This window comes from Neomonachus schauinslandi, chromosome 1 (assembly GCF_002201575.2).
Source record: "Neomonachus schauinslandi chromosome 1, ASM220157v2, whole genome shotgun sequence".
Classification (NCBI taxonomy): domain Eukaryota; kingdom Metazoa; phylum Chordata; class Mammalia; order Carnivora; family Phocidae; genus Neomonachus; species Neomonachus schauinslandi.
In genome coordinates this window covers 125,099,063-125,113,508 of record NC_058403.1, presented here as the reverse complement: position 1 = coordinate 125,113,508, position 14,446 = coordinate 125,099,063, and the positions used below count along the sequence as shown (strand labels likewise).

The 14,446-nt window shown below is 43.6% G+C and overlaps 1 protein-coding gene across 1 annotated transcript in view; it reads left to right on the top strand.

Moving 5' to 3' along the window:
- Nucleotides 1-14,446, top strand: part of LOC110570839 (serotransferrin-like) — a 55,879-nt gene that overhangs the window by 2,801 nt on the left and 38,632 nt on the right. The window contains 9 exon segments of the mRNA XM_021678891.1: nt 5,551-5,659; nt 6,413-6,589; nt 7,368-7,473; nt 8,288-8,343; nt 8,888-9,069; nt 9,870-10,047; nt 11,309-11,463; nt 13,060-13,150; nt 14,044-14,061. Of these exon segments, the coding sequence (XP_021534566.1) occupies nt 5,551-5,659; nt 6,413-6,589; nt 7,368-7,473; nt 8,288-8,343; nt 8,888-9,069; nt 9,870-10,047; nt 11,309-11,463; nt 13,060-13,150; nt 14,044-14,061 (1,072 nt within the window).

Sequence of the window (14,446 nt, the reverse complement as noted above, 5' to 3'; positions counted from 1 at the left end):
ATGGATAAGCCTGCCAGGTGCCATTGGTGGAATACGCCAGGCAGTGAAGAACAGTTTGTGCAAAGGGCCTGAGACAGCAGAGCTGAGCTTTCTGAAGTTGCTGTAGGGAAGTCAGGGCGACAGGAGTAGAGCAAGCAGGAGACTGGAAAAAGTAATGAGGTGGGAGAGGTAGACTTTGCCAGATGGAGCATGATTGAAGGAATCAGTCATTTGGTAAAAACAACTGGCTTGTTTTTAAATTGGATCTCAGTTATGATCATGCTTTAAATTATAACCCTTGAATTATGACATTTGTTCAGTTTTAGTCCATGCATGCCCCTTTTTATTTTTAAATGTCGATAATATAAAATAATACTATTCATGAACCTAACACAGGTTCTCAAAACTTCATCAGTACCAATAGCTTACTTCTAGGGCTGTTGTGTGGCAGCACTGGATTTTATGGGAATGGCACCCATGTAGTGTGGTGTAACCCACAACTACTGATGTGTTTCTCCATCCTGAGCAAACTGAATCCTACAACTTTCTTGCCTTTTATTTTAGTTTTAAGATGTATATAGGTATGCATGAACGACTGCACAGTTTTGATTCATAAAAAGTTTCATAAACATGGCATTACTATGTGTTGTCTTCTCCTTGTTTTTCCCTCCTCAATATTATGCCAATTCATCCACATCGTTGAATATAGCCATTGTTCATTCATTTTCAGAGCTCTACAATAGTCCATTATGTTAGTATAACACAATTTATTTTTTCTTTTCTGGTCATCAGGCATTTGGGCTATTTCCAGCTTTTTGTTATTCTAATCAGGGCTTGACAAATATTTTTATACAAATCTCCTAGGACACAAATATTAATAGTTTTTCTTGAATATATATATGTAGGAGCAGACTTGCTGTGCCAAGGGATATGTATTTGCCTTTTAAGACAATGCCAAATATGTTTGATTTTTTAAAAAATTAATGAATTAACATATAGTGTATTATTAGTTTCAGAGGTAAAGTTTAGTGATTCATCAGTTGCATATAACACCCACTGCTCATTATATCAAGTGCCCTCCTTAATGCTCATCACCCAGTTACCCCATTCTCCACTCCCCTCCCCTCCAGCACCCTGTTTGTTTCCTATAGTTAGGAGTCTCTTATGGTTTTTCTCCCTCTCCGATTCCATCTGATTTTATTCTTCCTTCCTTTTCTCTATGATCCTGTATTGTTTCTTAACTTCCACATATGAGTGAAATCATATAATTGTCTTTCTCTGATTGACTTATTTTGTTTAGCATAATACCCTCTAATTCCATTCATGTCTTTGCAAATGGCAAGATTTCTTTTTTTATGGCTGAATAATATTCCATTATATATATACACCACATTTTCTTTATCCATTCATCTGTTGAAGGACATCTCAGCTTTTCCATATTTTGGCTAATGTGGACATTGCTGCTATAAACATTGGGGTGCAGGTACCCCTTTGGATCACTATGTTTGTATCCTTTAGGTAAATACCTAGTAGTGCAATTGCTGGGTTATAGGGTAGCTCTATTTTTAACTTTTTGAGGAACCTCCATACTGTTTTCCAGAATGGCTATACCAGCTTGCATTTCCACCAGCAGTGTTTGATTTTTAAGTCAATTCAATGTGGTTCCTTTTTTTTTAAAAATTTACCCATGTAGTTAGTTACCTTTATTTCCTTAAAAATTTTTTAAATTTAAATCCAATTAAATTAACTTATACTATATTGTTAGTTTCAGGGATAGAATTTAGTGACTCATCAGTTGCATATAACACCCAGTGCTCATTACATCGCGTGCCCTCCTTAATACCCATCCCCCAGTTACCCCATCCCTCCACCCACCTCCCCTCCAGCAACCCTCAGTTTGTTCCCTATAGTTAAGAGTCTCTTATGATTTGTCTCCCTCTCTGTTTTCTTCTTATTTTATTTTTCCTTCCCTTCCCCTATATTCATCTGTTTTGTTTCTTAAATTCCACATATGAGTGATATCATATGGTATTTGTCTTTCTCTGACTGACTTATTATGCTTAGCATAATGCCCACTAGTTCCATCCATGTCATGGAAAATGGCAAGATTTCATTCTTTTTGATGGCTGAGTAATATTCCATTATATATTCACACACCCCACATCTTCTTTATCCATTCATGTCGAGGGACATCTGGGCTCTCTCCTCTTTTTTGGGGGGGGGAGTGTAGTTGACAATGTGATTATTTCAATTTCTACTCCTACCACCAGCATATGAGAGAATAATCCATATCATTCTGGGTGAATTTGGTATTTTATCATTAAGAAATTATCTGGCAGTGCTTTTTGACTAAACTCTATTTTTCTGATATTAACATACTACACCAACTTTCTTTGCTTAGTAGTCTTCTCCTGTGCCTTTTTTCATTCCTTTATTTTCAATATTCTGTGTGCTTCTGCTTTAGGTGCATCTTTTGAAAACTGTTTGTTGCTGGATCTTATTAATGCAATCTGACAATCATATTTATTTTATGTGAAATCTCATTTATTTTATTACTATTACTGGTAAATTTGGACTTATTTCTGCCATATTACTTTTTGATTTCTTTTAGTCCAGGCTTCCCCTGTTTTCTGATTTTTAAAAATTGAGTTTGCACATGTGTTTGTTCATTGGCATTGTTTTCCCTTTATTCCACTTTCCCTCCTACTGGTAATGAATTTAAACACTTTATTTATATTCCTTAATGAGTTCCTTAAATTTTTACTACATACTTTTAGCTTACCAATATATTACAGTAAAATAATCCTGGTCCTCCTTCCCAAACAATAAAAGGACTCTGGGAAACAGTAGCTCAGACTTCCCTCTTCCCTGTTTAAATATTACCATTTAATATTTTATGTCTATCTTTTTTTTTTAAAGATTTTATTTATTTGACAGAGAGAGCACAAGCAGAAGGAGAGAAAGGGGGAAGCAGGCTCCCCGCTGAGCAAGGAGCCCAACACGGGACTTGATCCCAGGACCCTGGGATCATGACCTGGGCTAAAGGCAGCCACTTAACCAACTGAGCCACCCAGGCGTCCCTTATGTCTATCTTTTTTAAAACACTCAATGTAAATACTTCATGTATTTGTAGACACTATATATAAACATATGTGTGTGTGTTTGTGTGTCTGTGTGTGTGTACACACACCCAAAAATTTAGAAAGAGAGAAAGAGAATACTTAGATTTATCTACATTTTTGTCATTTAGTCTGTTTCCCATTCCTTCTCATTTTTCAGACTATCCTTCTGGGATATGTTTCCTTCTTGAAATATGTTCTTTTGGTGATCCTTTCAAGCCAATCTCTTGGTGTTAAACTCTCTCAGGTGCTTGCTTGTTTTCTCTGCAAATGCTTTAATCTCTGGAATGATAATTTTGCTGAATGTATAATTCTAGTTTGACATTTTTACCCTGTTTTAAAATATTATTCCACTCTCTCCTGACTTCCACTGTAGTTGTGGAGAAGTCTGGGATTATCCTGTTATTCCTTCAATCATCTCTGAATAATTTTGAGGTTTCATTTCCTTGGTCTGTGACATTCTATAGATTCACTATGATATTTGCAGTTGCGAAAATCTTGGTACCTATCCTGCTTAGGGTATATCAGGTCTGTGGAATTATGTTTTTCATCAATTCTAAAAATTTGGAGCCATTATCTCTTTAAATACTGGCTTTTTTTCAGTTCCTCCATTTTTTTTTTTTTTAATTCTAGGATTCCAAGATAACACATATTAGGTCTTCTTTAATCTAACTTTTTAATCCTTCTTTCACAATTTCCACCATCTATACCTCCTTTTGGCCGCATCCAGGATACATTTTTCAGATATAGCTTCTAGTTCACTAATTCTTACTTTAAACATGTCTAATCAACTTATTGCCCATTCATCACTTTTTTATTTCAACAGTTATATTTTTTGTTTCTAGAAGCACCAGTTCAAATAATTTTTCTTTTTATTTCTGATAATTTCCTTTTCTGTGCTTTATCTCTGATTGCAGCCTTCAATTTGTATAGAAAAGTAAATACCTCATAGGCAGCTCTTCTCAACTTTGCATCAGACAGCTTCAACCTCCTTTGAGGGCCCAAGTCTGTTGTTCCTGTTGATGCTTGTGCATTGTGGCTTATATTCTTCTGAGTGTGTTTATCTGCATCTGGGAGGTCATACTTGATTTTAATCCTCCTCCTCCTTGCTGGTTCAGGTTCCCCTTGGAATCCTTGCTGCTCTAGTGGATCCCATGAGTTAGGCCTTGGCTCCTTGGTTCCTTTTCCTCTGAGGCTCCAGTGATTCCTGATCAGCATCCTGGTGTCTTGGCCACAAAGCCCCAATCTCATTGCTCTGCGGAAATTTGTTTGTTTGCTTATTTATTTTTGTTCTGTGGTGTGCGGGGTGGGTGGGGAGAGGCCAGAGGTTATACTTACCTTTTCTGATACCAAGGAGGCCACAAAGGTTGTTTCATATTTGGTGTTTAGTTGTGGAATAGAGCTGTCCTTCACCAATGTGAATGTATCTAATGGCACTGAAATGTACACTTAAAAAAAGGTTAAACAGTAAATTTTATCTTATGTATATTACAATAAAACAAAAACAATCCCAACCCTTAAAAGTTGCTCCAAGATTAACTAACTAAATAACCAGCAAGTAACTGTAATGGAAGAAATGAACCCAGACGACCTGATTTTAAATCCCAGCTCCATGACTTACTAGCTATGTAGCCTGGAGAAGTGACAAACTTTCTGTGTCTTTGTTTTTTCATCTGTAAAATGGAGCTGAGTAGAACAGTGGTAACCTGTGACATATCTGAGTAGTCCATTAAACAAATAATGAGCCATAATGGAAATAATAATCAGCATCTAACCCTTAGTTCATAGTATAAACAAGAGGTAAAGCCCAAAGAAAGTACCAAATCCTTGAACAAGACTCTTGTAGTTATGGGGTCCCAGGACAGGAAGGAAAAGTACAAAGTACTGAATCAGAGTGGAGACAAGTGTCTTTAAGACTCCCCTCCCCCATAAGGAGGGCTTCACAAAGTGCCTGAAGAAGACCTCAGCAGAAGGCCCAAGATGAAGAGGTTACCAAACGAAAGCAACTGGGTTCTCAATATAAATATGTGTAAGAGCATGGTTGCAACTTCCTTCAGTGTCTGTTATGCTTGGGTAGTGTACCCAGTCTAGGGTTGGGAGGGCAACTTTCCCCCATGAGGTCTGCCATGTAAAGCTTCTCTAACTCATGTTGATCTTGAAAGATCACACATAGGTTTCTGGGCCAAGAACCAGACTCTTCATCAGGGGAAAGAGAAACATAATTCATTCCTTTCTCTATGTGGGAGGAATAGGAATATGGTGGCCAAATCCCCTCACCAGGGAGGTGGAGTCAACTGAAGCTCTTGGTGTGGTGTGGTGTGGTTTGGCCAAGGTGAGGGTTCTTTTGGCCCCAGGTCCAAGAAGACCTGCCAGTCACCTTCACTTGCCTGGGTATAGGGGGACCTTCCTCAGAAGTAAGGACTTCATCAGGGTCTGGTCTGTTTCCTTTCAGTCAAATGAAGCAGATGCTGTGACACTGGATGCAGGCTTGGTGTTTGAGGCTGGCCTGACTCCCTACAACCTAAAGCCTGTAGTGGCAGAGTTCTATGGGACAGAAGAGGGTAAGTTGTTCCTGGGGACGCAGGAAAGAGTTTGTGGCTCTTGTTCTCTCCTGGTAGATGCTGAGTTTGTCTTGCCCAGGCAGGTAATGGAGATTAAATACTGATGAGCATTCTCTATTGGGTGTCAGTGGGGAATGAGAGGCCTTATCAGCTGCCATAGGCACAAGTCAAGGCCTCTGGGGCTTTGGGATGGTTGAGGACTGGGGCTCTTGACACTGACCTTCTGGGCTAGGAAATGTGCTCCCTGGAGAAACAGAGAAGACTCTGTGCAACCTGACCTTAACCAGTAGGGTTTAGAGCTACATAGAGGAGCCCTCCAAAAACCATAGGTGCCACACACAGGGGAGAGGCCACACTAGAGTACATACTTGGAGCCTCAGCAGCCTTGCATTTCCTCTGAGAGCAACCAACTGTCCCTGGGCCTGTGTCAGTGAACAGGATATACTTAGAATGAATGTGGTCTCTGTGTTACAACTCCAAGTTCTTGGTGGGTTTGAGTTGGTAGGTGTAGGCAGACACCCTGCAGGACCATGGTAGGCCTGTGTTTGCTTGGATTATTATTGCAAATGTTCTCTCTGCAGTCCTTTCTTCCCCCTGCTAGTCTAGGCAGGTTTTCCTGATCTCTCTCTCTTTGTGACCCAACCAACATATATGTGCCCTGTGGATTCCCTTTCTCTACTCAGGAGTCCAGTAGTGATGAGCAGTGTTTCCCTGTGGCCCAGGTTGAGAGTCTTTCACACTGTCTCTTGGCAGATAAAAAAACCTACTATTATGCTGTGGCTGTGGTGAAGAAGAGTAGTGACTTCAAACTGAATGAGCTCAAAGGCAAGAAGTCCTGCCACACGGGCCTTGGCAGGTCTGCTGGGTGGAACATCCCCATGGGCTTACTTTATTGGAACCTGCCTGAGCCACGTGAATCTCTTCAGAGGGGTAAGTAGGCAAGAGGGTGAGTGCTATCAGGCAGGCCTACAATGGCCACACTGGGGTCACTCAGACATGATCAGGTGATCATGTGTGATGAGTCTAGGGGGTGGAGGTAGGAGGTACACCAGCTTTAAACTGATCAGTTCTGCCACACCAGCAGCCCTTGGGAGGTGTCAGCTGAGTTTTTTTCTTCTCTGAGCTCCTAACACCCACCCAAAGGCTATCCTGAGGAGTGGCGGTGGGGGAAGGCCATCAGGCCCAACAGAAGGCTTCAGTCAGGGCCAAGTTTTCTGGGCCCTACTGATCACTTTCCTGGGGTTCTTTCCGGTCTGTGGCTGATGTGTTTCCCATTCTGCTGGAGCTTTTCTGGTGGCTATCTGCTGCCCATGAACTTGGCCTGTACCTCTCTATGTGGGTCTCCCATCTCTCAGATATGACCCCCAGAGGAGACCTCTCTCTGAGCTGTTCCAGTCTGATAGCAACCTGAGACAGGCCTAGGTCAATGGCAGGCACAGGCCTGGTTCTTGGGGAGGGGGGTGGGAGGACAAAGGTTAACTTGTCCCTTTTTGGAAAACCTTGATCTTGATCAGTGAACACGCATAAGGATGTGCTGAGACTGGGTGTGCTGGTTTTGCTTTAGTCACTCTCTGTTCCCTAAAGAGTCTAGACTGGGAGCTGGGAGCTGTAATTGCTTGTAGCCAGAGTGGCTCATGACCTGTGCTACATGTCTTATGTTGAGCAGCAGTGTCCAATTTCTTCGCGGGCAGCTGTGTTCCCTGTGCAGATCGGACAACCTTCCCCAATCTGTGTCAACTATGTGCGGGGAAAGGGACGGACAAGTGTGCCTGCTCTAACCATGAACCATACTTCGGCTACTCAGGTGCCTTCAAGTGAGTGAGACCAGCTGCTGTTCCATGGTGGCCAAAGTGTCCAATGTCCTCAGGCTGGGAGGCCCAACCTGGCCCATAGCAGAACCCAGTCTACAGAGGTGTCCAGGAGGCCTAATCCCCTCACAGTGACTCAGTGATCCAGCTGGGACTCTGTAGGCCAAGCCAGTGCATATGCCTTTCTTGTGACATTTGACAAGCGAGCCCCTCTCCTGGAGATCTTTTCTATCTCTCCAGAGCCCTTGAACTTGCCCAGTGTGTTCTTTCGCTGGACTGGGCAGAGCCTAAGGGAACAGGCACATCCTTAGTGTCTGGACCATTCTTCAGTGACTGTCCCTCTGCTTTCTATTGTAGCAGTGTCTCCTGTTCATTGCACTGGCCTCTCTCCTGCCTTCCCTCATTGTCCCTGTGCAGACAGCTCATGTGGCTGATTTTTCACTCCCTCTTTTACCTTGGTTATATCCTAAAGTTTGATAGCCAGCCAAGGGACATTTCCTCTGTAAGACTCTATGTCTTTATCTTCCATTTCAGAAACTTGAAAACTCTTTTCTGTATTAAAATATCTTCAGTGATTTTTTTTGCTACTTTGGGGCACGTGATAAGGGATTTCTAGTTCCCATGAGCTCAGCCCCCACCCCCCACCGTCTTAGTGGTATATCAGTGCCCCATAGTGCTTCCTCCTCTGTGGGTCGGCATAGAGGCCTCCACCAGTCTCTGCCCTTGTCCCAGGGCTGGATGGTGTGATCAGACAGACCCTCAAGCCTGAGGTGAAGGGTCTGCCCTGCTGGGATCCTCCTAATGTATTTCTTTCCCACAGGTGTCTGATGGATGATGCTGGGGACGTGGCCTTTGTCAAGCATTCAACAGTGTTCGGTAAGTGACAGGAGAATCTACACATTCCTTCCAGGCAGTGGGTTTTCTTTTTTTTTCCCCCTGTACCCCTTTTCATGGACAGTAGTCAGATATGAGCATACTGTATTCCTCCTTTATCACTGCTTGGGTTTCTACTTGTGCAGAGTTGTGTGCCTATGGGGTCCTCACCTGGACTCCTGGGCCTCTTTCCATCATTCAACCTCCTGGACATGGGGATCCTTCTTCCTGGTCAATGTTGCCACAGCAAGGGATTGGGGCCATGTCTGGCTGAACTTGGCCTGAAGTTGGTCTGCTGAGATGAGACCTGTTGTGGGATATGGGGCAGTCACCCCTGTGCTAGGCATCAGAAGCTTTCTTGCCTGTAACTGGTAGTGGGATCTTGAGCAAGTCAGTTCCCTTTTGTGCTCTGGCCCTCAATGTTTGCTCTAGGTATCTCAGCTCGCACATGTTATGATTCATTGGGATTGCAAGGGATGGGGAGACAGACTACAGTTCATGACTCTGTCCTGTCTGCAGTTGGCTCATCCAGGCTTTCTTCCCCCAGAGAACGTGCCAAACAAAGCTGACTTGGACCAATATAAGCTGCTCTGCCCAGACAACATGCAGAGGATGCCTGTAGATAAATATAAGGACTGCCACCTGGCCCAAGTCCCTTCCCATGCTGTTGTGGCCCGAAGTGTGGGGGGCAAGGAAGACTTGATCTGGGAGCTTCTCAACCAGGCCCAGGTACTGAATTCACTGTTCTCTCTCCTGCTTAGTGCTCTCTGCTTGGATTTGAGGCATTTTCCTACATTCCCTTCTTGCCACTATGGAATACCTTGTTTTTAGGACATAGTGGTAACTGTGCCACATTCATCCACTTGTCTAAAAGTGCCCAGCAGGGACTCAGAGTCACACAGAACCTAGTCCTGCATTATTGCCTGTCAGACCCTTACATTTTGGCCTAGTGACATGAAGATGCTCCTTACTGCTTAATTCTATTTCTTTCCATCTAAACCAGGACTTCTAGGCCAAGGGCAAATACTCCCTCCCCCATAAGGCCTTCCATGACCTCTGCAGAAGGAAATGATCTCTTTCCTAATGTCCCTCAGGCTGATTGCAAGGAAGCCACACACACAGCCAGCTTTACTTAGAGCCTAGAGCATGCAGAATGCCATACCAAACAAAACCAAACCAACCTCCTCTTGTCTAGCCCTCCCATCAGTCTATCAAGGGTTTTAGTGGTAACCACACAGTGTCAGCTTCTGAAGGAGACTGCATTTCTTAGGCTCAGTGAGCTGTCAACACAACCAGGGAGACAGGCATGGAAACATATCCTGTGAAATAGGTTGTTGCATGACTGCAAGAAGGCTGGGAGTAGGGATGGTGCTGAGTGGGAAAGAACAGGTTTGACTGCCCTCTCTCCTGGAATCTTGAAGATTTCATGGTTTTAATTTCATTTTCTGGGGGTTTTGTTTTTCCTCAGTCCCCTTTTGCAGCCTTCCTGGCTGCTGTAGCCAATCACTATTGTGTTTTACTATACACAGGAACATTATGGCAAAGACAAATCTAAAGTCTTCCAGCTCTTCAGCTCTCCTTTGGGGAAGGACCTGCTATTTAAGGACTCTGCCCAAGGGTTTTTGAAGATTCCCCCTAAAATGGACACGTGGCTGTACCTGGGATATGATTATGTCACTGCTCTTCGGAATCTAAGGGAAGATGTGCGTAAGTACTGGGGAAGGATCATGTGACCTCTTGGAGCCTGGAAACCTGGTGTGGGCAAGGACCAGCAATAGACTCTTTCCAGGTACCGAAAGCCCACCCTAACATTTCTTTATTCGCTCTGCCTTCCTGCCCAGTGTTAGACTGATGCTAAATGGTGTCAGTCATCATGAGATGGGCCTGGACATCACCAAAAGGCATGAAAGGAAATTCATGCTTAAAATGACTTGGATGGATACTAGCATTATTTCCCTTGTGTAAATCAGGGCCGCCCTACCCACTTTGTGAAGCCAAATAGCCTGTCACAAAGTAAGTGAAATAGAATAAAATTGCTACAGACTTGTACATCTGCAGCCAGTATTATGATCAGCATGTGCCAGAGTGAAGCTGGAGCCCTGCACAGGCTGATCCTGCTCCTGAATTTCCTTGGGTCATTGAATGTTTGCTTGATTATTCATTCATTCAACAGACATTTATTGATCTTCTAGCCATAAACTGTGCTAGGTGCTGGGCATGCAATGGTGAGACAAACGTATATTAGGTTCTGCTGTCATGGAACTTTCTCACCAGTGGAGAAGACAAATGTCCAATGAATAGTCACTCTACTGAATGATTGATTAAAAATGAGAGATTGGCTCAGAATAAGGGAAAACAGACTCAACAGAACAAAATATCATGGTCTGAGGAGACCATGAAAACAAAGAAAAATAGCTCCTGGAGCTGCAGTAAGACTTCCTTGAGGAAGTGACTTGAACTGAGGCTGACAGTCAAATAGATGTCCATTTACTCAGCAGACATTAACTGCACTGACCATAAGCCAGGCACTGCCTTTGAAAAATGAGGGTGCTGTGGAGAGTAAGATAGGCATAGCCCTTGCCCTGGCTGAGCTTATGTTCTTCTGCAGGGAACAGACAAAAAAACAATGAACAAATAAATAAGAACAACTCAGGTGGTTAAGTGCTATTTCAAAAAGAAGAAGGAAAACCAAACCAAACCAAACCAAAAACAGCCTGAAGTGATAGAGGGCTTGGGAGGAAAGTTGGCTTCTTGGAAGAGATTATTTTAAGCCATACCTAAATGATAAGAAGCCAACAAAGAGATTGTTACCGCCTTTGTTTTCTAAGACGATGAATTCCTGGAATGGGACCTGTTTGTATATTGCTGGCAAATCCCAGCATTTTCATAAAGACAGTTAGTAGCATTCATAACCAGCAGGAACTTCTGGGGCCTCAACTGAAATCTGGCTCTCTTTCTTATGCCCTAGGCCCAGATACCCCAAGGGATGAATGCAAGAAGGTGAAATGGTGTGCAATAGGTCACCACGAGAGGGCCAAGTGTGATGAGTGGAGTGTAAACAGCCAAGGGAAAATAGAGTGTGAAACAGCAGAGTCCACTGAAGACTGTATTGCCAAGATTGCGGTATGTCACTCCTGCCCCCGTAGGGCAGCATTTCTGCCACTGCTGCCTGCCTGTCCCTATGGCTAAGCGAATGTTCTTAAGAAGATATAAAAACCTGTTCCCAAGAAACCTTGCCCTCATGTGGGAGCCCAGCCCCACAGGAGCTTCAGTACTTTAGAACTTATGGATCTGAAGGGCTCCTTGGGGCTCTGTTTCCTCCCAGTATTAGCACATGGTGGAGGGCACTCTGAGCTGTGTCTGCTTACAGGAGGCTGGACCATGGTGTGGGTATGCCTGAGACCCATGGTGTGCCATGATAGGTGTGACAGGGCTGTGCTGATTGTGTAAGCAGGTAGAAGTTTAGCTTTGTTGATCACAAGAGCATTCCATGTTTGCTTTTAGAGTTTTGAAAACCCTGAATGATATAAAAAAGAAAATGAGAAGTACCTGTAATCTTCTACTCAGAGAAAATCCTGTTAAATGGGATCGTATCATATACACAATTTACTATACTTTTTTCACATATCTAGTTAGCTTTTCCTATGTCCCAAATCATTTTTCGAAAACATGATCTTTTATTTTTTAATTTTTTTTAAATTTATTTGAGAGAGAGAGCAAGTGAGAGAGTGAGCACAAGTGGGTGAATGGGCAGAGGGAGATGGGGAGGGAGAAGCAGACTCCCAGCTTAACAGGGAGCCTGACGCAGGACTTGATCCCAGGACCCTGGGATCATGACCTGAGCAGAAGGCAGACACTTAACCAACTGAGCTACCCAGGCACTCGGAAAACATGATCTTTTAATGTTGTAATCTATTTCGTAGTGTGGATGTGATGCAATCTATTTAGCCATTTGTCCATATTATCTATAACATCATTTAGTCTGTTTCTTTCTTTTTTGCTGTTATGAATTCTTCTTGCATGTTTTACAGTGGATGAATCTTGCACATCTTGCACATGTACTTTTTATCCAAATAGTTTCCCACATATTTGATTACTCCTTTAGGGTGTATATCTAGAAAGTAGATTTCTAGGCCCAGTGGAAAGCTTGGCAATCTTGTGGAATTTAAGCATCTCTATAATTCAGGGCTTATAAACCTGAGAAATTGGTCATTCAAGAATATTTTACTCATTCATTAACACTTTGTCTACACCAAGCACTGAAATTGCACTCAGCCACATGGCCATGATTCAGGGCTAGAGCCCCAGCAGGAGGTGCTCTATGCCACAGACATAGCCTCGTGTCCCTGACTCCACTCATCTGTCTTACGAATAAGAACTCTTGGTGTCAGAAAGTTGTTGTGGAAATGTCTCTGGGACAGTGTATCCTATGAGAGGACAGGAGGACTAACTGTGGGTCTTTGCTCCTAAAGAGACTAAGGAAGGAACCCCAAATTAATCCTTAATTCATCATGGTTTGGGTGAAAATGAGAGTATATTTTATTTTCTCTGCTGGGTGTTCCTGACTGATAGATCCTTGGGGATCTGGTACAGCACCTACTATCTCCTGGGGCCTTCGTGGCCTGTGCTGGGAAGGCTGCCTCAAGGAAATGGCTGGAAGAGCAGGTAGGACAGGAGATGGCCTCTTTTCACCTGCTGTAATGTGCTGTGTCTTTGCAGAAAGGAGAGGCTGATGCCATGAGCTTGGATGGAGGCTACATCTACATAGCGGGCCAGTGTGGTCTGGTGCCTGTCCTGGCAGAGAACTATGGTAAGTGGAGGGGGTGCCTCTCTGTGCTTTATTTCCTCTGGGCCAGGGAGAGACGACATGGGAAAATCATAGCCTGATTTACACCATATTGGCCAGAAAGCTCTTGTTCCCTGAGCACCTCCTACTTCCTAGGCTCTGGGCTCCCTCATCTCTAATCCCCACAGTCATCTTGAAGGATAGAATCTTCTACCATACCTTCCACCAGGCTGACTGGAGGCTTTGCACTGGGAAGTTCCAGCTAAAAGTGACCTGTCTGCAGAGGACAGCTGGGATTCTCAGCTGGGATTCCTGGCAGGTCTTCTTGCTTCCCAAACTCACACTTCTGGTGCCCTGGTGCAGGGATTCAAGTATAGTTGGCAGGGACCACTGTGGCCACAGGTCAAAGAGAGCAAGAAACTTGAAATTCACACTTTTGGGCTAAATTCCAGAGGCCAGTGAGCAAAAGTGAATTTGTATAATCCAGACAGCCTGGACTGTTTGGGAATTGGTGAAATGTAGATTGTCTTCCTGGTTCTTTTTATTCTGAGCTACACATGGGAATGGCATGACTTCCAATGAATACATGTTTAATGACTTCTTCATTTTCTCTCCAGAAACTCAGGGCCCTGAATGTAGCAGTACAGCAGAGGAAGGTGAGTTGCGATTGGTAACCTCATGAGTTTAATTCTTATTTCTTTTGGGAAAGGGTAAGGTATGTTTAAATTCAAATCAAAAGTAGGTAAGGCAATGGAAGAGACCAATTTTCAGAATGCAAAAGAACCATAGAAGGATGATAATTGATAATATGGTTAATCTTTTATACTTGCCATGACTTGCACATAGGTTTCTCATTTAATCCTGTAAGTGGGTACCGTCATCCTTTAAGGATGCCTAAGAGGACCAACAGCTCACAGAGGTTACAAGTTGTCAGGGTTCCTATACCCAGCAAGCAAGTTCACACCCTCCTCATCACTCCCAACTGCTTCACATTACATAAGGCCTGCACAGTTTTAGATGAGAGTTACACCAGCCAAGGAGTCTTGCTTATATGTGCCTGGCAGGGCTGAGCAGAGAGGCTCACACAGGCAGATGTCTAGGAGCATGAAATTACCCAGCCTCCCAGCCAGGGCTGGGCCCAGGAACCCAGGCCAATCCGGCTCTCAGCTAGTGCTCTGGTGGGGGGTGGATCTGAAAAGATGGGACAGGAACAAGATAGGAAATCTTGCCAAGGTGATCACAGGGTTTCAGAGCCCCAGTGCTAAGACCTCTCTGGTTGTTTTCCAGCCATTAGTGTGGAAGTCCTTGTGACTTCCCCTA